The 26321-nt window shown below is 41.1% G+C and overlaps 1 protein-coding gene across 1 annotated transcript in view; it reads left to right on the top strand.

Annotated features, from left to right (window-relative positions):
• Positions 1-1157: 1157 nt before the first annotated feature.
• The window catches only part of polm (polymerase (DNA directed), mu), a 30649-nt gene continuing 5485 nt past the window's right edge, over positions 1158-26321 (top strand). Inside the window, exons 1-10 of the mRNA XM_063056834.1 lie at positions 1158-1311; positions 2767-3003; positions 12454-12634; positions 18488-18583; positions 19005-19175; positions 19397-19468; positions 20870-20990; positions 23046-23178; positions 24458-24560; positions 25680-26009. Coding sequence (XP_062912904.1) covers positions 2795-3003; positions 12454-12634; positions 18488-18583; positions 19005-19175; positions 19397-19468; positions 20870-20990; positions 23046-23178; positions 24458-24560; positions 25680-26009 — 1416 coding nt within the window. The 5' untranslated portion in view covers positions 1158-1311; positions 2767-2794. The remainder of the gene's footprint in view (positions 1312-2766; positions 3004-12453; positions 12635-18487; positions 18584-19004; positions 19176-19396; positions 19469-20869; positions 20991-23045; positions 23179-24457; positions 24561-25679; positions 26010-26321) is intronic.

The raw sequence follows: 26321 nt of genomic DNA on the forward strand, positions 1-26321 counted from the left end.
CACCTACGCTCTGTCCGCCAGAGAAAACAGGATCTCCCAGTGGCCACACATTTTAATTCCACGTCCCATTCCCATTTTGATATGCCTATCCACAGCCTCCTCTACTGTAAAGATGAAGCCACACTCAGGTTGGAGGAACACCACCTTATATTCCATCTGGGTAGCCTCCAACCTGATGGCATGAACATTGACTTCTCTAACTTCCGTTAGTGCCCCATCTCCCCTTCGTACCCCATCCGTTATTTATTTATTATTATTTTCTCTCTCTCCCTTTTCTCCCTCTGTCCCCCTCACTATACCGCTTGCCCATCCTCTAGGTTTTTCCCCCCTCCCCCTTTTCTTTCTCCCTGGGCCTCCTGTCCCATGATCCTCTCATATCCCTTTTGGCAATTGCCTGTCCAGCTCTTGGCTCCATCCCTCCCCCTCCTGTCTTCTCCTATCATTTTGGATCTCCCCCTCCCCCTCCCCCTCTCAAATCTCTTACTAGCTCTTCCTTCAGTTGGTCCTGATGAAGGGTCTTGGCCCGAAACGTCGACTGTACCTCTTCCTAGATGCTGCCTGACCTGCTGCGTTCACCAGCAACTTTGATATGTGTCCCTTCTCAAACTTGCTCACTTGCATCAGAATCCACCAGATGTCACACCACCAAGTGAAGCCCCCCAATTCTCTTACCCCTCACACTTGGTCACTCATTTCTTGCTACCTCGGCAGTAATATCTCACACTCAACGCTGATATGGCATCCACCGGTTCAACAGAACAAGCTGGCAGGGCAGCGCAAAGGAAACAGCCTTTAATGCAGGTTCATTTTCAGCAGGGCCCCATACCACAATGCAGCAGAAGTCCTACACGTACTCTGCATGGTCCTTATAGGCAAATGAACCCTCGAATGGTACTATACACTCTTCTGCTGATGTAAATATTTGTTGATCGGTAAGTATAACTTTATGGCAATTCATGACGGTGCAAAGTCTGTTCCAGTGGTCACTGGAGCCGTGCCAATTAACACGGTCTTTCAGTCATAACATTGCAGAAGTCCGACCCTCTCTCGTACGGCCAGCGTCCCGAGAGCGCGCGCGCAAGGAAGTGCCTCGACTTCCGTTTGGGCAGAGGCGCGTGCGCGCCCGCGCGGTCCGGGATTCTCGGCTGCGGAGCGTGCGCGCGCGCGCGGCCGGGTCGCCGGTCTCGCGTTAAAGGCCCCGCCGCCCGCCGAGGACGAGCTGCTGGTCGCTACGGGGCTCAGGCTGCTGGGGATGACACTCGAATCCATGCGGTCGGCCTCGTCTTCCTCATAACCGAACTATTTAACTCTGTACGTTAAACCACCGCTGGGTTTGATCTTATCATCGTTAAGTTTCGCCCTTACTCGTCAGATCTGTCTCGCTGTTAATTATGTTTCACTTTCATCTTAAATTTCACTTGGAATATTGATTTAGTGTTGACACGCGTGTTTTTGTAGGAGTTGGTATGTTGAATGTCAGGTCGTATTCCCCACAAGCGAAGTTGCCTTCCATGTTACTTATTTACATAATACTTGAGCAACACACATCAAAGTTGCTGGTGAACGCAGCAGGCCAAGCAGCATCTATAGGAAGAGGCGCAGTCGACGTTTCAGGCCGAGACCCTTCGTCAGGACTAACTGAAGGAAGAGTGAGTAAGGGATTTGAAAGTTGGAGGGGGAGGGGGAGATGCAAAATGATAGGAGAAGACAGGAGGGGGAGGGATAGAGCCGAGAGCTGGACAGGTGATAGGCAAAAGGGGATACGAGAGGATCATGGGACAGGAGGTCCGGAAAGAAAGACGGGGGGGGGGGTGACCCAGAGGATGGGGAAGAGGTATATTCAGAGGGACAGAGGGAGAAAAAGGAGAGTGAGAGAAAGAATGTGCATAAAAATGAGTAACAGCTGGGGTACGAGGGGGAGGTGGGGCCTAGCGGAAGTTAGAGAAGTCAATGTTCATGCCATCAGGTTGGAGGCTACCCAGACGGAATATAAGGTGTTGTTCCTCCAACCTGAGTGTGGCTTCATCTTTACAGTAGAGGAGGCCGTGGATAGACATGTCAGAATGGGAATGGGATGTGGAATTAAAATGTGTGGCCACTGGGAGATCCTGCTACCCCATCTATTACTTATTTTTATGCACACATTCTTTCTCTCACTCTCCTTTTTCTCCCTCTGTCCCTCTGAATATACCTCTTGCCCATCCTCTGGGTCCCTTCCCCCCCCCGTCTTTCTTTCCGGACCTCCTGTCCCATGATCCTCTCGTATCCCCTTTTGCCTATCACCTGTCCAGCTCTTGGCTCTATCCCTCCCCCTCCTGTCTTCTCCTATCATTTTGGATCTCCCCCTCCCCCTCCAACTTTCAAATCCCTTACTCACTCTTCCTTCAGTTAGTCCTGACGAAGGGTCTCGGCCTGAAACGTCGACTGCACCTCTTCCTACAGATGCTGCCTGGCCTGCTGCATTCACCAGCAACTTTGTGTGTTGCTTGAATTTCCAGCATCTGCAGAATTCCTGTTGTTTGCATAATACTTAATGTTGTTCTGAGTCCTGGTGAAGGATTTCTGCCTGACATGAAGATTATTGATTTCCCTCCATAAGATGCTGCCTGACCTGCTGATTTCATTCGCTTTCTCTGTGTGTGTTGCTCCGATTTACGGTATCTTCAGTCTTATCTTGTGTCTCATGCTGTACCTTGTGAAGTTTCTTTCCTGAAATTGACCCAAGCCCTTCTTTCAGCAGTAATACTCTACCTTTGCCTTCCTCAGGTCAGTGAGCTCCTGTGTCAGCTGCACCATGGCCTTGTTGCCTCGAAAGAGGAGGTGCAAAGGTATACCAACTTCTATTGCATCTCAAGACAATTTGGGTGGAAGCAACCCAAATGATAGGGTCAGGTTCAGTGAAGTTGGCATATTTTTGGTGGAGAGGAGAATGGGAGCAAGCAGGAGAAGATTCCTCACAGAACTCGCTCAGAAAAAGGGGTTTCGAGTGGAAGAGCAGATGAGGTGAGTGAGCTAGGGTAGTGTGTGATGCCAAAGTATGACAAATTCAACTCCTTTTTAAATGTGTCCAACAGCGAACTTAACACAACATACCGGTTATAGTAAGACACCAGCTATTTTGTGAACTGGTTATCCAGAAGAAACAAGAATTGGGTAGTTTTTTTTTGCAGGAAACAGAAAAGTATATGCTCTAGCATTCTGAAGTTGTAACCAAAACAAAATATCCCTGTTGCTGGAACTCTGAAATAAGAACTGAAAATTCTGGAAATGGTTGGAATGTTCCGATGCTGCCTACCCTTGCTATTTCCAATGTTTCCTTTAGTTATTTGAAGTATTTTTTTAAAAAATTCTATATTAAGTTATTAAGAGTTATTAGACTTTTATTAGAGTCATAGAGTGATACAGCATGGAAACAAGTCCTTCATTCCATCTGGTCCATGGTTACTATAGCATCCTTCCTGCTAGTTAGTCCCATTGTCCACATTCAGCCCCTAACCTCCCAAGTCCCTCCTGTCCATGTATCTATGCAAATGCCTCTTAGATATTGCTGTTGTATCTGCCTCAACCACTTCCCCTGGCAGTTCATTTCAGGTATTCATTACCCTCTGTGTAAAATTATCTCTCAGGTCTCTTTTAAATCCCTGCCCTCTAATATTATCCGTACCCTCTAGTTTTGGAAACTCCCCCTTCCCCCCAACTCTTGGGGGAGGGGAGGACTATGATCATACACCTGATCAGTAACTCATACTTTATAAAATTCTTTAAGCTCACCCCTATTTTCCTGTGCTTCAGACAATAAAGAAACAAACAACATGGCCGACCTCTCCCTATAACTTCGACAGCATCTTTGTAAATCTCTTCTGCATCCTCCAGCTTGACAATGTCTTTCCTATAACAGGATGACTAAAACTGTGCATAATACTCCAAGTGCTGTTTCACCAATACCTTATACAGATGCAACATAATGTCCCTGTTCGATGCCCTAACTAACGAAGGTTGGCCCCTTCACTACCCTGTCTGTTTGTGTGGCCACAGTCTGTGAGCTGCACACTTGTATTCCCAGGTCCCTCTGTTCCACAACAATCTATTCACTGCTCACTTTGATGTGTTTTGGACAGTCAAACCACTGTTATGTTTTGTAACTTCAAAACATTAAACTAATTCAAAGGAAGACACAGGAGTCCGAAATGTGATCTTACTTTGTGTTTACTTTAAGAGAGGTGTGTCAGTACACATGGTAGTGTGATGACGTATGCAATTCACCTATTTTTACATAAAACCTGTAATGAGTTATTTAAATGACGAATACTTAATCAAACAATGTATATACAAGTTTACTCAAATATTACTAAAATATTAATACACAGCACTACACCCTGCTTTGCTACAAACTCCAACTCAATAGAGGATGCATCTTAACTATACATGGAGTAGAATATATAATACAACTACTACATACAGACATCCACAGCATAGTAAATTTTAACTTCTCCCATTCGGGCCTTAAGATTTAATCGCTGTGGAGGCTTTCTTATTATTGTTTGATAATCTTTCCTGACAAGGGGGAATCACTCTGCTTGGCAGGTGAGATTTATGACTGTGAAACAATCTCAGCTTCTGGGACCTTCTCTGTGGTGGTTTAGGAGTTTACTCTGGGATTACAGGAAGTGGTTCTGAGAGCTATGGCCACCTTTCTTCTCTAGCAATTGACTCTGCTCCCCAGATTGATGTGTTGCCTCTAGAAATTACTATCCTGGAAGTCCTGCTTCTCAACTTTCTACCTTGCTCTCTAAATTCTCTATTCCAGGACCTCATTGCTTTTCCTTCCTATGTCATTGGTACCACTATGTACCAAGACATCTGGCTGCTCTCCCTCCCTCTCTAAAATGCTGTGGATGCGATCCAAGATGTCCCTGACCCTGGCACCTGGAAGGCAACAAACCAGTCGGGTGTCTCGTTCACGTCCACAGAATCTCCTGTCTGTTCCTCTGACTATCGAGTACCCTATAACTACTGCTATCAGGAACTTGTTACAGTATTTGACAAATCCTAAAACATCCATCAATGCTTGAATTTTCTCGGCACACTTGTGTAATCCTTGTGCATCAATCGTGTGACCACAGTAAGTTGGTTTAAACCATTGCACTTGTCGCGTCGTGCTCTGAGCCCATAATCTTCTAATCTTTTAGCACTGTCTTGAGGTTTTGGAGATGTTCCCTGACGTGCTGACTGGTAACAATGATGTCATCCAGGTTACACTGAGTCCCCGGGCAGCCTTGCAGCACCTAGTCCATAGCTTTCTGCCAGAGTACAGGTACAGGTGTAATTCCAAAAATGAGCCTATTATAATGATAAAGCCCTGTTTATGTAAACATTATGTAAATGTTTATGGTGCGAAACACCTTGGACTCTTCTTCCACCTCCATCTGTAAGCAAGCCTCAGTTAAGTCCATTTTGCTGAAATGTTTCCCTCCAGAAAGGTTTGCAAAGATATCCTCCGTCCTGGGCAGAGGGTATTGAGCTACTTTCAATACTGGATTGATGGTGACCATAAAATCACCACAGATCCTGACTGATCCATTCTTCTTGGCTACTGGGACCACTGGCATTGCCCATGGGCTCCACTCAACTTTAGAAAGAATTCCATCAGCCTCCATGCGATCTAGCTCACTGGCTACTTTATCATGGATGGTATAAGGAATCAGACGGGCTTTATAATTCTTGGGTGCAGCATTTTCATTTAACACTATTTTACCCTTGAAATCGAGGTAAAAAGACTGCAACTAGCGGGGCACTGTCTTTGCCACCCCGAGCTACCTGCCAGCTTAGTCATCATATGGGAGCCCAAGCATGGGAGGATGAACCTTGGGCGCCCTCCCAAGACTATGGTCAACACGCTCCTAGAAAACAGCGACGCAGCTAATGTAGATGAACTGAACACACTGATGAGGGAGAGGGAGAAGTGGAGAGCCCGTCATCGTGCCCGACGCCGGCCCCCTAGGCCTGAGTCGACGTAGTAGTAGTACTCTTGATTTGTTTGTGTTTTCTAAGGCCAGCTTTTGACACTACTGTGGCATCATCCAGTATCTTTCTTAATTCGCTTTCATATGGCTTCAGTGCAGGGGATGTGGCGTGCAAATGGTGGATGGATCTCCAATCAAGTTGTAGTTGTTTCAGTCAACCACAGCCCCAAAATGCTGGTCCTCTTGTTTTTAATCACAAACAAGCTCAATGTAGCTTGTTCGTTCTTGTATTTCACTGTTTCGGATGCCTTTCCTATAGGAGTTGTATTTTCTCCAATGTAACTTCTTAGTTAAATATCTATAGGCTTCAGCTTAGTATTTTTGAAATGCCATTCAGCTCATTATGTGGAATGATTGAAACAGCAGAACCAGTGTCTAATTCAATTTAAATTGTTGTTCACTTCTGGCATAAGCCATATTATTTGTCAGTTGTTAGTTTTCACACTAAATCTTAAGGCTACACCATCCTATGTCATTCACATCTTATCAGATTTTTCATCAACAACATGCAGGTTAGTGCCCTTTTTGAAACTGCAACTTGACATTTTAGCTTTTTCTCTTCCCTGAGCAGTTCATTTATTTTTGTCTGCCCCACATGCTATTTGTATATGTCCTACCTTGTTGCATTTTCTGCAAGTTTCACCTTTAAACCTATATTTATTTAGGAGCCCCTGTCAGAATGGCAACACAATTTGTTCGGCCAGGCCAATTTCTGTTTAGATGTTGCAATTTTGTTCACACTCAGTTTCATTCCTGACTGCAACTCAATCGCATCTCTGTCTGCAGTTTCCATTGAAACAAGGATTTCAACTGCTCTTTTAAATGTAAGTTGTGTTTCAGTTAAGAGCCATTTTTAAATGCTTTCTCGTAAGATTTCACAAATTAAATAATCTCTCAATGCATCATTAAGACCATTACCGAACTGGCAATGCTCAGACAACTTCAATTCAGCCACATACACTGAAATGGACTCCCATTCTTTTTGATTCCACTTCTGAAACCTAAAGCGTTCTGCAGTCAACAATGGCTTTGGTTCTAAATGTTCCCTGCATTACTTTGACAATATCATCAAAGCTCATTTCTGCTGGTTTGGTTGGAGCAGTTAAACTTTAAAACAAATTGTATGTCTTTAAACCTAATGCACTTATCAAAATTGGTAGATGTTTCTCATTGGTTACTTCATTTGCTTCAAAATATTATTCAATTTGCTCAGTATTCATGAGCCAGTTATCTCTTGTGGAATCAAACACATCAATTTTTCTGATGTAGCCAGCCATTTCAGCTCTTTTTTTTCTTAATAATTGTTATCAAGCAGTGTTTGCTCTTTATGAACTTGTGAATTCTTCCATTTACTGCCTTTTTTGTTAACTTGACCCTCTCTGCAAGTGTTGGGTTGCATTTTTTACTCACTTTTTCGCTGCTTTTGAAAATTTGAATGTCTTGCTGCGCTTCAACAGGTCGATAGCCATCTCAGGTTAGTTTTAAAAACACCTTGTTGCCAGTTATATTTGTAACTTCAAGACATTACACTAATTCGAAGGAAGGCATGGGAGTTCAAAATGTGAGTCTTACTTCATCTTTACTTTAAGCGAGGCATGCCAGTACATGTGGTGGTGTGATGACGTATGGAATTCATGTATTTTTACATATAACCTGTAATGAGTTATTTAAATGGACAAGAATGCTTTGTTAAACTAATATATACACACAAACTTACTCAAATATTACTTGAATGAGAAAGACACAAGATTCTCCTGGCACTTATCTAAGTTGAAATCCATGTGCCATTCTCAGTCCATTTCCCTAACTGATTAAGATCTCTTTGCAATTCATTGTAATACTTCACTATCAACAAGGCAACCTAATTTAGTATCAGCAAACTTGTTAATCATGCTATGTAAGACTGTAAGACATAGGAACAGAATTAGGCCATTCGACCCATCAAGTCTGCTCTGCCACTCCATTGTGGCTGATTGGTCATCTCTCTCTCAACCCCACTGCTGTCTTCTCCCCATAACCTTTGGCACCCTTACTAATCAAGAACCTATCAACCTCAGTTTTAAATGCACCTGGTGACTTGGCCTCCAGCAATGAATTCCACAGATTCACCACCCTCTGGCTAAAGAAATCCCTTCTTATCCATGTTCTAAAGGATGTTCTTGTATTCTGAGTTTGTACCCTCTGTATATTCATATCCAAAACATTCACATAAATAATGAATAACAGAGGTCTCCACACTGATCCCTGTAGTACTCACTAATCACAAGCCTCCTTCTGGAGAATCAGCTGTCACACTCTACTTCCTAGCATGGAACAAATTTTGAATTCACCTTGCTAGCTCTCCCTGAATCCCATGTGGCCTAATCTTCTAGATTAGCCTGCTGTGCAGGACTTTGTTAAAGGTCTTTACTATAGCCCATATGGCCTACATCCACTGCTCTACCTCCATCTCTCCCTTCAGTTTCCTCTTCAAAAAAAAACCCAAAAGATTAATCAGACATGACCTTTCACACTCAAAACCATGCTTGGCTAATCCTGTTCAGGCCTTGACTATCCAATCTTGTCCCTCAGAATTCTCCCAGAGACTTCCCTACATCTGTAGTTTCCTAGCCTGTCCTTATTACCTTTCTTGAACAATGTTAGCTAACCTCTTGTCTTCTGCAACTTCTCCTGGCTAACAACGAAGCAAATAGCTCTACAAGGGCAACTCTGATTTCTTCCATGGCCTCCTATATAGCCTGAGGACCACTTGATCAGGTGTATTTGCCCACATTAATACTTTACGAGACTGCAGTAACCTCCTTCATAGTGTACATTTGATCCAGCATCTCATTACTTACTACCCTTATTTCTTTGACATCCCCAATATTCTCTCTGAGGAGAATTGGAGAATTGGACATTAGAAATCTTAGCCATCGTCTCTGGCTTCACACAGGAGGTCCTGGTGTTCTATAAGAGGATTTAGTCTCTTCCTAGACACCCTTTTACTGTTAAATTGACTGAAGAACCACTTGGGATTATCTTTAACCCTACCTGCCAATGTCATATTATTCCCTCTTTTTGTCTTACTGATTTCCCTCTTAAGCCTGCTCTTGAACTTTTTGTATTAATCGAGGGATTTATTCATTGTCACTTACTTCATTTTTTTTTCTTAACCAGAGCCTCAATATTTCTCATCATCCAAGATTCCCTGAATTTGGTATGCCTACCCTCTTCCCTGGTGCTGCCCCTGATCTCTTGACATGGCCCTTTTAGATGCCTTCCGGTTGCCAACTGTTCCTTTGTCACCAGTTTGACCCCCAGCTAGACCCTGACTAAAGTTGGTCCTGCTCCAGGACAGGACTTTAACCTGTGGCCTGTTCCATTTTTTCCCATAATTATTTTAAAGCTAATAAAATTGTGGCCACTGGACACAAAGTGCTCTCCAAATGCCACTTCATTGACTTGGCACAAATGTAAGTGGCCTTGAGAATGTAGTGGTGAGCACCGCTTCCAAACTACTGCAATTCTGCTGATGGGTTTGGCTGTGGCATTCTTGTTTTTAGAGACAGCAATGATACCTTTCCAAGGCGGTATAGAGTATTGCCTGGAGGGAAACTTGGAGTGCAGAGTGAGGCAAATCAGAAGCAGAATAACAGTCTGAAGGTTTCCTGCTGGTTTATACTAGACAGCAGCCCAGTTGATCTGAGAGATAAATATGAGTGTAGAATTGGAAATAGTTTCAGAAGCAAGATGATGGCAAACCAAGGTTGAATTTTGAAAGCAATGCACAAAAGGAACGGAGAACCAGTCAAATTTGTCAAGGGTCTAGCATAGTAGAGTGTGAGTTAGCAGAGGATAGATTTTAGGGAGCTTAGATTGTACCAAAGGAAGATGCTGTGTTAATCTCAATCAGAACTTTACTTTCTTTTGTTGAAATTTGTAAACAAGACAGATTACTTACCCAAGCTTTGAAAACAATTTGGAAGGTTCACTGAAATGCCTCAGGAAATAAGAAAGTAGTTGAGAAATTGGAAGCCAGATGCATGCTGCACTAGATTGCACACTTTGACATGACGTGATGCAAAGGACATAAAATCTTATGATTTTTATTGAGTATATGTAAATCTGAAAAATGATTCTTCAATATATTCACAGTTAGAATAGCTTTTGTTTGTTTTATACCTCAGTGGAGGAATTTTCAATTGATTAGAGCAAGAGCTGGACAGCTGTAGTATTGTAATTATAGGCTTCAGGATTTCAATATTGGTGTAATAGATATGAGGAGGAATTTCAATATAATGCTAGCATTAAGTAATACTGAAAGACCTGCAGAGTTACTTTTTCCTTTTGTTTTTTAAAGTTGTTTCAAATTTATTAACATGCTGAATAGCTGCTGCTTGAATACTGGGCAGCCCAACCAATCAGAACAGGTGATGTTCGCAAGTGTTGAGTTTCTTGTTCGTGACTAGTGGACATTTTACAACCATGTTTTAAGCATTTCTCATTTCTGTCTAACATCCAGCAATCTTGCTGGAGATGTGTACAGCCAGCCATTGCCTGCGGATAGGACTGGGCTCCAATGCTGCTTACCATCTCTCATCTGGTTAGCCTACCAGAAATATCACAGTGGTGTGTCAATGTATGTGGCAGGGAGTCAAAATTAAATATTCATTTTAACCGGAAAATAAAGAAGTGTTTTTTGTATTCTATCTTGTGCAATATGTTGGAATTACCATGGGCCTGCTGCAATAGGAGAATTGAAATAGAGTAAACATTTACAAAATCATAAAACTATAATCTTCACCACAGAAGCATAACAGTTAATGCAACGCTATTACAGTTCAGTGTACTCAGGGGCTTGGAGCTGAATTCCAGTGTCATCTGTAACGTCCTCCCCCATGGAATGTGTGGGTTTTCCCCGGGTGCTTCAACTTGCTCCCACAGTCCAAAGACATGCAGGGTAGGTTAATTGGTCGTTGTAAATTGTCTCATGATTAGGTTAGGGTTAATCGGGTTTGTTGGGGGTTGCTGGGACTTGCAGCTCAAAGGGCCAGAAGGGCGTACTCTGCACTGTGTCAATAAATAAATAAATTCTCCAAAACTACTTTTCATATGCTTCTGCTATTGGTCTTCACATGTAATTGTTAAATCATTGGAATGAAATTAAAGCTCAGTTTGCAATGGGAATTAAATCCGGAATTGCAAGTCAAAGTTTGAAGTCATTGGAAATAAATGGGCAGTGGCCACTACATGTTTAAAGATGTCCCAGAATACTTTCCCCGGTAGCTTTTCCATGTCTATCGTCCTGCTAGTGGTGGAAACTGTCAGTGTTTTGCTGGGAGAACTTCTGGCAATAAAGTAAGGTCCTCTTTTACCGCTGCTACTTTAATACCACCATTAAATATTGAAATTCCAGTTAACCTGGTTTAGGAAGTAGAAATTACCCAGTACTCTGGGTACTAGTAGAACTCTGCTGTGAATAGTAAATGTTGGGATTAAGTGCTTTGATTGTGATTTTCCCCTAACCCCATTGACTGCTACTTCTCTCAAAAATTAGAATTGAAATTCTGATGCTTCTATCTAAATCACTTCAAGCTGTATCTTTTCCTACTTCTAACCCTTTTCTGGCTGACGTCCTCCAGTTCTTCATCTGTTTGGTTTTGACTTGACTAAGAAGCACATTCTGAAATACCCTCCCTTGCAGTGGAATTTGCCTCTTCACCACCTTAAACTCTGTTTATTCTATAGCTCTGGGGTAGTTTTTTTTTATCCTCCATTCTTCTTTTGTTGGAGCATCCATTTTTACTTTAATCATCTTACTGTACTATATGGCAAATTATTACTTTGTGATTTAAGTTCTGTTTTATCTGATCCTTCTGTTTGTTACTCTGAATGATGTTACCCTTTAGAATAAAGTCTAGTTTAATACTTCAGCCTTAAAATTTTGAAAGAAAACTATCATTGACAAGTATTAGCATTATTGATTTCCATACATATAAGTTTACAGAAATACAAACTGTACCAAATAACCCTTTACATGCCCATTTCCTTCTCTGGAGCCAATGCGTATCAATTTATCTGCTTTTATGTCCTTGATTACTTCACTCTTTGTAAGTCTGGCTGCAAATCAATGGATATTCAAACCAACAAGAAGTAGAAAAAGAAAAAAAATGTGCTAATGTATTTATTGAAATATAGAGTTTGATATGGGGGGGGAGAGAGGAGGAAGTCAGAGAATAAAGTATGGAAATAATTCAAAACACTCCTAATTTAAATAACGCAGCTGCAATTATTCATGCTGGGATTCAAGTTTTCCAGATTGTTTTGAGGGAATATACTTAATATTTCAGATGTATGATGGTCTTACAGGAAGTCAATTTGTGCCAAGTTCTGAATTATACATAGGATAGTTTTGAGTTTTATGAAGTTTAATGTTTGTTTCTTTCAGTGAGTCGGTTACTCATGTTGTGTCAGAGAACAACACTGGCAACGAGGTGTTGGAATTGCTGGAGAAACAGAATGGAATTAGCAGAACTGGATTCAATGCAGCCTTGGTAGAGATTACATGGTTTACTGAGAGTATGGGGGCGGGTAGACCCCTGGAAGTGGAAAGTCGCCATCAACTGCAGGTATTTTAATGGAAAGCTTTTCAGAAAACACTTGATAAATGCCAGCAGTTTTGTAGTTAATAAAGAATGTATGTAAGAATTGCACTGCTTATTGTGGTATTTTGTTAAATAAAACTGAGAGGTTTGATTCCTGATTGTTTATATGTTAGCTGTCATCACTTAGTTAATCCCTAACAGCCGGACAATGTGGGGCTCTGTAGTGCTGATTCTCTGAGGAAGCAAATATGGTTAGAAGACCATCAACTGTAGGAAAGACCCAGAAGTCTGTCTACTAGTCTTCCTTCTACAAGAGCTGTACATTGTTGAATGGCAGACTCCAGCGTTCAGGAATGGGTGCTGTTGGACACACTCAGGTGAGGTGCAACCTACACATAGGATCTGTGGGGAAAGGTTTCCAGCCTTCTGCTCATCATTTTATAATGGGATGCTGAAATGTTTCTGCACACCCGACAAAATCGAACCTGACCCCTGGTCCCGATTCCTTCGCTATGATTCCTGCAAAAAAGCGTTCATGATAAATAGTAGGAAGGAGGTTGGGTTTGATTGTTTTCTCCCTTGGTGTTACAGATTATTGTCACTCCTCGGTCAGAACTAAATATCTTCAGGAGTTATGTTCCTCTATCTATTCAGAATAAATGAAGTTGTAGAAGCTCAAATAATGACTGATAAGCATCTGAGGCACTCCCAGGAAATGTTTACCTCAGTATGTCTCCATCAATGGATCATGTTAGAGATTTCTGGATCTAATTTTACCTTCCTGTTTTTATTCACACCCTGGAAGTGGACATTGGTGGTAATAACCACATTTGTTTGTTTGTTTATTTAGTGATGCAGCTTGGAGTAGGCCATTCAGGCCCTTTGAGCCACTCCACTCCAGCAATCCTACAACCCCGATTAACCCTAACCTAATCATGAGACAATTTACAATGACCAATTAACTTACCCGGCATGTCTTTGGTCTGTGGGAGGAAACTGGAGCACGCGGGGAAAACACATGTGTTACACTGGGAGGACATACTGAGACTCCTTAGAGAATGATGCCGGAATTGAACTCCGAACACTGGAGCTGTAATAGTATCATGCTAACCACAATGGCACCCAAAATAACAATATTTAACAACAATGTTAAAAACAATGTTGAATTCCTCTTTGTAATGTGTTTAAGATGCTGATTTGCTGCATTGAATGCCTGCAATCCTGTGGCAAAGGTATTTGTCATACTGATTTATTTTTGCTTTACATGGAGTGTTCAAGATTTTGACACGGAGCCTTTGGGAAGAGGACAGCTCGGTCACATCTTCATAACTGGACATACTTGAAGATCTACAGTTCCTTCTGTGCCAGTCTATATGACAGGAAGGCCATGGACAGCACAGCCTCCTAGAACTTCCTATCCTCTATTATGGAGTTTTTAGATGACTGCAGATGGGAAAATCTTGACCAGGCCATGTATCTGTTAGAGCTGATAGACTCCATCCATTCCCTTGAGACAAATAAAACTCCCAAAAATGACAACTTACTGGCCAAGGTATATTTGGCTCTGTGGGACTGACTGACCCCAGACTCGCTAAAAATGAACCATGCAATGGATCTATCTGGCAGCAAGTCAGAATCCATGAGAAAGGGCATTATGACACTCATCTATAAACAGAAGGGGGAGAAGACAGACATCTAGAATTGGAGACCCTGTTGAATGTGCCTTACAAGATCCTTTCCAAGGTCATTGCCAATCAGATTGTTCTGAATCAAGTGATCTACCCAGACAAAGTCTGTGCCGTATTGGCTGGAAATTTTCTGACATCCTTGTATTGCTAAACGATGCGATAGCCAATATGTAGGACAGGGAAGTAGACATTTGCTGGTGAGCTTGGACTAGGGGAAGACTGACAGAATGTTGCACACATATGTGATGGATATGCTTTTCAAATGGACTTTGTGAAAGGAATTAGGGATCCAACTGCTGTAGGTACTGCAGATGTTGGTAGTGTAGAATGGTGGGAAACATATAGGCATCCCTTAGTCTCGTGAGACCATGGATTTGCGCCTTGGAAGGTTTCCAGGGCAAGGTTGTATGGAAGACCGGCGGTTGCCCATGCTGCAAGTCTCCCCTCTCCATGCCACCGATGTTGTCCAAGGGAAGGGCACTAGGGCCGATACAGCTTGGCACCGATGTCATTGCACAGCAATGTGTGGTTAAGTGCCTTACTCAAGGACACAACGCGCTGCCTTAGCTGAGGCTCAAACTAGCAACCTTCAGCTCACTAGACTGATGCTTTAACCACTTGGCCACGTGCCAACACTGAAAAGCATAGCTTCTTATCAAAGCTGGAGACCAGCAGGCTTGCCCACTCTTCTGTCTTGTTTGTTATATTGAGCCTTTTGCAGGAGGAGCAAGGGCACTCAGATTAAACCGTCCAAAACATGGATGACATCACAGTCTTCTGTCCAGACTTGTGGTTGTTCTGCAACTTGATCAGTATCTACAACCAGTTTTAACTGGCTTCTTGCCAGGGTCAACATAGCAAGAATGAGGACGTGTTCTGTGGTAATTGGCCCAACCTCTGTTTACTTCATCATCTAGTGTGACTATCTGAAGGTGTTCGAAATTTGGTTTGGAGAACTGGATGTGTAACAAGAATTAGCTGGATTGCCAAGGTAAAATAAAACTTGTCCCCCTCAATGGGTGAGATCCTGGTAATCAGCTGCACTGTGCTCTCAGTGTTGCAGTAGATGGCGCATATGTGGCCCATCCTCACCACCTCTGCTGTGACAGTCTTCTGTTTCATGTGGAGATCCAGGTTAGTGTGTCCATGATGCACAAGTCTTGAGAAAAAGTGGATAAAAACATCTGGAATAGCCCCTATCTATCCTGACATGTGGCTGCATCAGGCTGTGCGTGGTGATGTTTGATGTTTGGGTATTTCTGTTTCTGTTTGTCCCTGGTGTTATGAAGGGTGGACCTGGCCTTGTTGTTGCAGCCGTGGAGTAGTGGTTACTGCATCGCTTTACAGCACCAGCGACTGGGGTTCGATTCCCGCCAATGTCTGCCAGGAGTTTATACGTTCTCCCTGTGACTAGGTGCTCCAGTTTCCTCTCAAGTTCCAAAGATACATGGGTTATTAGATTAATTGGTCAAATCTGTGTAACTGTATGGTGCAGGCTTGCTGGACCAGCAGGGCCTGTTAAGGGTGGCATCTCTTTTGGAAAAAAAAATGTATTTTATTCAGTTGTATCTGGCTGCACGTTTTGTCTTTCATAGAAATGTTTCTGCAGAAAAATACTTTTGACTACAAGTCCATCAGACCTGGTCAGTGAGGGATGTATTACAGGCACAGCAGGAGAAAGACACTGTAGATCCTGTTTTCCAAGCAGACTGTTAACTTATTTGACGGAACTTGCCAACAAGACCCCTGCTGGTTGGCAGTGAGAGCTACCTCGTCCCTCCCCCAAGTAATGAAAGTAAGCATGGCATATGCCTTCAGTATCACCCTATCAACTGTGCATGCACTCTTAGGAGTGGCTGCACACCAGGACCCCAAGACTCGGGGTTCATTCGCATTGTCTGTACTCTCCCATTACATTGGCTCTCCCAATGTGCAGCACCTCACACTTGTCTGGATTAAACTCTATCTTCTGCTCTCTGCCCATATCTGCAACTGATCCATATTCTGTTAAATCTATTGGCAATCTTCTATGCAATCCACAACATATATTTTTGTGTCATCTACAAACTTATTCACCCACCCTATCACATTTTCATCCAAATTATTTGTATGTTAAACAACAGAGGTCACAGTACAGACCCCTGTGAAATACCATGAGACACAGACCTCCATCCAGCGTAAGGCCCATACATCACTGCACTCCGTATTCTATGAGTAAGTCAACTTTGGATCCAATCAGCCAGTTCACCATGGTCCCATGCATCCTTATTTTTTGGATGAGCCTACCATGTGGGACCTTGTTGAATGCCTTTCTAAAATACATGTATACAACATCCTCAGCTCAATTTTTGTCAATCACCTTTGTCACTGTCTCAAAACTCAATCAAGTTAGTCAGACATGAACAATTCCACACAAAGCCATGATTGTCCTAGTTAGACCATGTTTCTTCCAAAGGCTCAGAAGTCCTGTCCTAAGTATCTTTTCCATGAATTTTCTTACTACTGATATGAGGCTCGCCAGTCCATAATTTCCAGGATTATGCCTGTTTCCGTACTTGAACAAAGAAGCAACATTAGCTACTCACTAGTTCTCTGACACCACAACTGTGACTAGTGAAGATACAGTGATCTTGGCCAAGGCCTCAACAATCTCATTTCTCACTTCTCACCTGGGATATTTGCTGTCTGGTTCTGGGGACTTTTCCACTTTAATGTTCTTCAAGAGACCTGACACCAACTCCTAATGTTGAATACCCTATTCCATTCTCATCTCACTATCCTTTACATCATTTTTCTCTATAAATACCAATGCAAAGTACTCATTTAAGACCTCACGCACATCCTCTGCTCCAAGCACAAGTTCCCTCCATTATCCATTTATGATGGTGCTTGCGAGGCATGGTGACATTTTGTGGACAGCAAACAAAACCACTAACTATTCTATTAATTATACTTTCTCTGGACTACAATTGCTGCAATCAACAGCCTGTAATTTCCCTTTGGGAGTTGTGCTTTTTGAACCGTCTGTACAACCTGGCGTTTTTGTGGCATCCAGAACGCAGGTACAACTATGGACCTGTTGCTTGAGCGGACTTGGGGGCCAGATTGAAACCTCAAGCTGAATCAAAGCAGCGAGACAAGAAACAAATTGCTTATGTGATTTAAGCACAGAGTCTGATTTTTTTTAAAAATCAAGGTATTGAGGCCAAAGGTCGAACTGGTGTTCAGCTCACTACCTCCAAGAGGTTTTACTGGCTCCATGGCTGTGGCCTGCTGCCATCGAGCTGCTGGACCAGCTGCAGTGCTGGCTATGGACTCAATTTCAGAGACTGCAGTTCATGCTCTGTGTTATTTGTTTACATATTGTTTGCATGATTTGTTCTTTTTTTCACAAACTGGGTGTTTGATGGTTTTTGTTGTGTGGGTTTTTTTTTAATGACTTCTATTGTGTTTTTTTTTGTGGCTGCCTGCAAGAAGTTGAATCTCAAGATTCTATATGGTACACCAACTTTGATAACAAATTTACTTTGAACTTTGAACAGTCCTACTTTCTCCCTAGTTATCCTTTTGCTCTTGATGTGTGTGTATAGAACTGGTAATTCTCTTTAATCCTACTTGTCAAGGACTTTTCATGACACCTTCTAGCTCTTCCAAGTCCCTTCTTGAGTTCACCTCCTGGCTCCTTTTTAGTGCTCAAGCACACTATTCAGCAAAGTCTGGAGAATACCAAGCTCCATTTTCAATTTTGGACTGAAATGTCATTGTATAACAAAACCAAAATCAATGCCTAAGAATAGAATGGAACTTTACTGTCATTGCTCAAGACAACAAGATTGAAGAACTGGGGAACTGTAAACCACTGTGAAAGATTGGACATTAATATCATCGCTAATCATTCTAACCCTTTCCACCCAGAGCCATCTATTTGGACAGTGGTCCCAGAGTTTAGTATCTTCTGTTTTTAATTTAAGTTGAATATCCTGCTTAGTCATCAACCATTGCCTGGTTTATAATGCACCTAATTTGCCTAAAAAAAAGATTAACAAAGTTACTTGAAAAAGTTCAGACTACTGTTTGCAAGCTTGTCAAGTTTTGCTTTTGATTAGTGATTATTCTGGTTTCTGTTTTGCAAGTTTTTTCTTCTGTAGAAGAGTTTGTTGATTGTTTGCTAATTATATTTAATCCTTAGGTGACAAAAGATTCAGTTGCAGTCACTGAAGTGTCTATTTCATCATATGCCTGTCAAAGAAGGACGACACTAAAGAATAAAAACAAACTGTTTACGGTAATGAACAATTCTGCTCACTCTCACCACAAATCTCAAAAATGAAACGCATGGGTTGTAATGAAAAATAGGGAATTATTTGTGAGCTGATCATTCCTCAAATAGAGGTGCGGCTCATGTTCGGTGTTTGACACTTTAAGAAAATGTATGTGTAAAGTGCATGGACCTGTTCAGAGCAAAGTCACAGCCTGACAGTGACAACTCAGCTCTTTACTCTAATTACACTTGCAATCTGCGTTCATGTGATGATTGACAGTGGAAAAGAGAGAATTCTTGATTCAAACTATATGTAATGAAAAACATGAGATCTGAGTGTATTTAAGTAAAGTTCCGTTAAACCAGAAATGGCTGTATGGGAAAGCATATACCGGAACAGACTTGTTTAAATAGTTTTAAAGGCAAATTTTGTCTTTATTCTTAGGAAGCATTGAAGGTATTGGCTGAAAGTGCAGAATTAAATGAGAGTGAAGCACGAAACTTGGCATTCTCAAGAGCGTCTTCAATTCTAAAGTCTTTGCCATACACTGTAACCAAAATGGAGGATCTCCAAGGTATTCCCAATCTTGGGGTCCATTCCAGGAAGGTGATTAAGGTAATGGCATGATGCTATTCCTGTGGTCAGACTTGTTCCTTGGCTATCCAGTAGAATAACTGCTTATTATGTTGTGCTGTATTTGTATCACTACTATTTAATAATGTTGTTGGACAAAAACATGATAATACTTTCCGGGGGGTAAAAACAGGATTAGAAAATGTCAGAATTGATATTTATTGTAAGAAATGAAAGACAAGTCTCCCTATTCTTTGCTGCAGGAAATCCTTGAAGATGGAACTTGTAGTGAAGTTGAGAATTTACTCCGGAATGAGAGATATCAAACTCTAAAGGTAAGCCTCAGAGTAATAAATGTTCTGTCATAAATATGTAGACAGTTTGAACGATGGGGCTCAATAATGTGTGAGCAACACTTTGGAAAAAATTAGTAAATTAATAACAACATGGTGCCACGACCATTCCTAGGATATTTGTTTGTATGTTTAGACAGAAGGGAAAAGATTTGAATTTAAAATAATTAACATCAATCGGTTTTTGAAAAACCAAGGTAAGACTCAACGTTCTCAAAGGTTCCAGCCAAGACAGTAATTCAGCTTCTCACTTGGAAGATGATCAGGAGGTTACAATAATAAATTTTAAATGATATCTGGTTTTAAAATGTTACAATTATAAATTAGTATTTGTACTGTACAGGAAAATTTTAAACTAACTTTGATATATGTAGCTTCGGTAAATTCATGCAGGCACTTTCCATTGTCACTGCAACACTGAATGTGGAACAGTACATCACATGAACAGGCACTTCTGCCTGCAACGTTGTGCCAAACTAATTTGATTACTTACAACATACATCAAAGTTGCTGGTGAACACAGCAGGCCAGGCAGCATCTATAGGAAGAGGCGCAGTCGACGTTTCAGGCCGAGACCCTTCGTCAGGACTCGTTTTAATTTGATTACTTACCACATTAGTAATCAAATATCCTACTAAATTAATCTCTTCTGCCTACACAATGTCCACATCCTTCCATTTCCTGCACATTCATTTGCCTATCAACAAGCCTCTTGAAAGCTTCTAAAGTACTTGGCTCCATCACCACCCCTGGCAGTGCATTCCAGGCACCCAACACTGTGCATAAAACCAAAACTTGCCCATACATCTTCTTTGAATGTGCCACTTCTCTCCTTAAATGTATCCTCTCTGATTAGACTTTTCAACCCTGGTTTAAAAAAATGATACCAGTTGTCTCCTAGATCTCCCCTCTGCCTCTGCCATTTCAGAGAAAACAACCCAGATCTGTCCAGTACTATATCCAAGTGGTACACTGGTGAATTAGTGAAGGATTGTTGCAATGTTGGAGGAGGTGCCTAATGAGATGTTAATCCAATGCCCAGCTACTCTTAAGTAATGGATGGAATTGATCAATTGGCTGTATTTTAAAGAAGAGTAGTAAAGATAGTCATAATGTCTTGGCCAATATTTATTGTTCAATCAAGATATTCAATAAATGAACATAATCCACATTGTGGATGTTTGCTGTGCAGAAGTTGTCTGCCAGATTTCATGAATTACTACAGTGACAAAACCTAAAATGCACTTATTTGGCTGTAAAGTAGTAAGATAAATGAAGTTAATTATTTGAGTGCAAATAACAATCTATTGGACAGGAGCTTCTGTAAATACCAAGGCAGTAACTGGTTGCCATGACGTGTAAGACTTGTTTCTGGTCCTCTAGCGATTCACCAGTATTTTTGGCGTTGGCGTGAAGACAGCTGATAAGTGGTACAGAGAAGGTCTACGAACACTAGATGAATTGAGAGCATCAGATGTAAAACTTACAAGGGGACAGGAAGCAGGCAAGAAAAAATATGGATAAAATACTTTCGATCATGTACATAAGAGCAGAATTTGGTCACTTTTGACATATCAACAGCTCTGCCTTTCAATCATGGCTGATTTTTTTTTTTCCTTTTTCAACCCATTCTCCTCCCTTCTCCCCATAATCCCATAATCTATGACACACTTACTAATCCAGAACCTACCAACCTTCACTTTAAATGTGCCAATAACCTGGCCTCCACAACCCTCTGGCAATGAATTCCACACATTCACCACACTCTGGCTAAAGAAATTCCTCCTCATCTCTGTTCCAAAGGGACGTCCTTTTACTTTGAGGCTGTACTCTCTGGTTCTGGAAACACCCTTTCCATGTTCACTCCCTCTAGCCCTTTCAAAATTTGGTAGATGCCCCCTCATTCTTCTAAACTTCAGCGAGTACGGGTCCAGAACCATCACTCTTCATGCATTAACCCTTTCATTCTAGAGATCACTTTTGTAAACCTCCTGAATTCTCTGCAACACCAGTGCATCCTTTCTTAGATAGGGTGCTCAAAACTATTTAACAATACTTCAAGTGAGGTTTGACCAATACCTTGTAAAGCCTCCTCCTGGCGTTTATATTCTACTCCTCTAGAAATGAACGCTAACATCGTATTTGCCTTCCTTGCTACTGACTTAACCTGCAAAGGAACCTTTGGGCTATTCTGCACTTGGTCTCCCAAGTCGCTATTTACGTTTTTAAATGTTGTTGCATAAATGCATAACTTTTGTAACAATATTTTATTGTTGCTGAAAGAGTATTGAAAGAAATGGGAGCCAGTTTATAGTTTTATAAGTAAATCTCTGTGGTTATGGTTTGCACTTTATTGTAAGGGCTGTTTGATCAAAAGAATATTCCCAGAGAAAGTTTTTGACGGTACTGATATATCTCACAGTTGGTAAGTCATTGAAATTCCTGGAGAGGTAAAGTTGATAACATATATGGAAAAGAAATTGAGAAAAAGGTTGGGATAGGACTTTGGATATCATCATTACAGCTCGGCTGAATTTCCTCTGAGATAAGAAGGATGTGATTAGACTGGAAAGAGTGCTTAAAAAGATTAACAAGGATATTCCCAGGACTCGAGGGACTGAATGCAGAAAGAGGTGAGACAGACTGGGCCTTTACTTCTTGGTATGCAGGAGACTGAGGGGAGTTTCACAGAGGTTTATAAAACTATTCTGGAGTCTTATACCAACAGGGCAGAGGCCATCCTTAAACTTGGTGGTACCTATTCCCAAATTTCTGTATCTGCTGTCCAGTGGAAGGATGGAGAAGAAAGAATATCCTGGCTGGGGTCATCAATTATGTTGGCTGCTCTTCTGAGGCAGCGTAAAGTGTAGACAGAGTCAGTGGAGGGGAGACTGGTTTGCGCAAAGGTCTGGACTATGTTTCACAACACTCTGCACTCTTGGGCAGAGAAATTGCCATACCAAACTGTGATATGTCCAGGTAGGATGCATCCTCTGGAGCACTTGTATAAAAAAAAATAATAAAAATTGGTGCAGGTCATCGGGGGCATGCTGAATTTTCTTGTCCTTCTAGGGAAGAAGAGGTGCTGATGTGCTTTCTTGGCCTTAACATATACATAGCTTGACCAGGACCAGCTGATAGCAATATTTGCACTATGTCCCAAGTTTTAGGACCTAACTGGAGTCACAGATGCCAGTGAATAAAGCCAAAGCTGAAAGAAGACAGGCATCTCAGAACATTGTAAGGCTGCATTAGATTAAAACTGAGTATTTGGGCAGATTATGTGTAATGTGCAAGTATAAATGGGGGGTGGGGGGACTGAATAACTTGTGTTTTTGTCCTTTAACCTGAAGTGTTGTTCTGCTAAAATAATGTACGTCATGCATTGGTGCTGAAACTTGTGCTAAACGTAACATGAACAGAAACTGGACAGACAGCCTTGGAGCAAAGTGTCCTTCAGGCAATGAGATAATAGAGGAGCTGTTTTAACTAGATGGTATTTCAAAACATTCCAAATAGCTGCCTTGTTTTAAAATGGAAAATCTCTTTTCTTTTATAGGCCTCTTATATCACAATGATCTTTATGTACCAGTTACAAGGACAGAGGCAGATCTGATCAAACAAATCGTGGAAAGGGCTGTGCACAAATTTCTACCTACTGCAGTTGTAACGTTAGCTGGTGGTTTTCGAAGGTTAGAACATTGCGGCTTCCTTTGACTTGCCCTTTCAGTAAAGAGCAGTAAGAATGAGGAAAATCAACTGCCCTTGTTTGGTTAACATTGGTTTATTTGACGCAAAATATATTATTGTTACCTGTTATCTCTGTTAGGAGCAAAATGGTGGAAACTGCACAAATCCTTGGATTGCGTCGGTGCTGGGCGCCAAATTTTAGATAATGCTGGGTTGATACCTTCTTATCTTTCAGACTGGGACTTTTAATAGGAAGAGATGTAGTACAGCAGTTTACTTTGTAAAGAAATAGTTGTGTTGTGTACATTGCACAAGTTGCATGCACAATACAATGACACTGAAGGTCATGAAATAGTATTTAAAGATAAATTCACAAGCTCTTGTCCATCCAGTAGAAGTCTCAACCTAAAATGAGAAGCAGTTCTAAACCTGAATACTAAACTTTCAGTTAGATCCAGGTGATGGACTGGGAAAAATGGGGGAAAAAAATGAATCAGATATGCTTTGAGCTACTGCTTTAGATTTTGTTAACTGTCCATTTTGTGGCCAGCCCTAATTTTAGCCATGGTGTTATCCAGTTTATCTGTGTGTTATAGCTACATTCAGTACAGCTTCTTGATAGCTTTCTCCCATCATCGCATTTCCTTTTTACCATTTGCTAGAGTGCTATTATTTGCAACCTTGGCACTCTTGTAAATAACCACTACTTTAAGTACATTAATTTACAGTAAAGAGGATTTCAGCCAAAGAATGCATCACAATGTCAATGCCTGCAGACGTACTTTGCAGAAGACAAATAATATCTAGATTCAGAAACACTAATAAATGTTGTGTCGTCCTTGCTCTAGTCTATGTGTTTGTTTCTTACTGTATTTGTTTAGCGTTTTATAAAATCATTGCAATTGCCTCTTTGATAATTGCATATTGTGGCAACATCCTCGGCCCCAGGAAGGTAGAAAGGTTGAATAAGTGTAGCAAATGTATCGGATCTAATACGTTTCAGATTAATCTGTGTTGGTACAATTGGGAAACTGGAGTAAATACAGCTGTGAGGAAAATTAAATCTGAATTATCACAAGGAGTGTTCATCGTTGGCAGAATTTCAATTAGCAACATTTGGGCTGGGCTCACTTCATTGATCCCATTCTAAAGAAATATTTGAAATAACCCCTTTTTTTTAAAACTGATATTTTAAAAATTCCTTCATAGAAAGAGATGGTATATTGTTCTTGAAATGCCTTTCACTTTTCTAAGTGGCTTGTGTTCAATTGCATTCATCAGGGAGAAGGAGATAGGCCATGATGTTGACCTTCTCATAACCCACCCAGAAGAAGGCAAAGAAGAGGGTCTTCTTTGCCAAGTGGTGAATTGGATGACCACCGAGGTATGACGGTTATATTTTACTAATATTGGTAATGTCCAAAAAAAAACAAAGAACACAGGGTAAGATGTTAATATCCCTTGTGCCAATGGGTTGTGAGCACTTGCTCGAGATTGCCTTGATGTTGGGGGTGGCACAAGGTTGACAAGCAGGGGTTTTCAAGTAGACACCCTCCTTCCTGGATGATTCAAGAGATAACTTTGACTTAAACCACCTTGCCTTAGAACCGTATCAAACCATTGTGATGTGCATTAGCTGGATTTATGAGGGTGAGATTCAAAACTCTGTGACAAACGGTAGTCCCAAAGCTCAAAGAAAGCATGCTGAGAAATAAGATGAAAATTTTCAGGCTGAGGGAGGTCAAAGCTAAAAGAGAGAGGCAGTTATAAAATTCTGTCACAGATTATTAATCCTCTCATTCTCCTTGAAGTCCCTATGGGAGCATGTTTTAGTTGGGAAGGTTAATTTGTGGAAAGTTAGACCTCAGATTAGTCCTTGAGTACTTCTCATTTTTGTTTTATTTCCTTGATGCTTTCTGCCTTGGTGTGACTAGATAATATCAATGAACCTTCATCATTTAGAGTAGTAACTAGGTGGGAATGTAATTTTATTCCTATCCACCTCCTAATTTTTGATCAGCTTTATCTTTCTTTATTCTACATGTTTAGAAGTTATTCATCAAATCGTAGCTAAAAAAAAACGATTACATTTTTGTGCTGTGTATTCCAGCTGACAGATCGGCATACTATTTTCAGGGTAGCAAGGAACAGATTTGTAAATTGAAGACATGTATCCAGAAAGTTGTGGGTGTTTCAGTGAACGTTTGTAAAGGGTAGGTTTGTAAATCAGAAAATACCTGTATATCTTGTCACCATATTGTTGACGCCTTGATTTTTAATATTTCTTGTGTGCTTGTCTATAACTGAGCATTAAGATTTGTTTTGGAAGATTTGTAGCAATACCTTGTAAGGCAAAGTTTATTATGAAAGTGTTCTTTAAGCACTACTGACAGTTTAGGAAGTGTTTTTGTTTTGTGACAGCAATGTTTTTAATGACTAAGCCAAATGTTCTCCATGGTAAAGATCTAACAAAACCTTACATTCTGTTTTGCAATTATTTCAGGGTCTTATATTGTATGGTGGCATCACAGGCAGCAGTCACAAAGGGAGAAGCAAGAAGCCTGAGATCTTTGATCACTTTGAAAAATGTCTTTCTATCTTCGGGCTGAAGAAAGAGTTGGTAAATAATTTAGAATCTAAGAACCTGAGGAACTCTGACTCTTTGGCTGGAGACGAGACACAGGGAATTGGTCTTGCTGACCATACAGAGGCTGCTCAACAGGTGATGGTGGCTGCAGCGTGCAATAAAGACCGGAAGGCCGTGAGAGTGGACTTGGTTGTTGTTCCCTACAGTCAGTATGCTTATGCCTTGTTGGGATGGACAGGTTCAAGGGTAAGTGTAACAAAACACAATAAGATGGAACAGTTTAATTTGGACAATATAAACGAAAATTCTTTTAGATTGATCAATACCTAAAAGAACATTTTGGAACAATTACCACTGTTAGAATTGACAGACTTTTAAATTAAAACCTTAACTTTGTCAGAATATTGATGAAGGCTGTTCGGGCACTGGTAGAAAGAGGAAGGGAGTTAACATTTCAGGATGAAGACCCTTCATCAGTATTGTGACAAATATTAGCGATTGAAAAGGAATCAGAAGGTTTTAACTTAAAAGTCTTGTCAATTCATTTTTCTCATTTTC

This window comes from Mobula hypostoma, chromosome 8 (assembly GCF_963921235.1).
Source record: "Mobula hypostoma chromosome 8, sMobHyp1.1, whole genome shotgun sequence".
NCBI lineage: Eukaryota > Metazoa > Chordata > Chondrichthyes > Myliobatiformes > Myliobatidae > Mobula > Mobula hypostoma.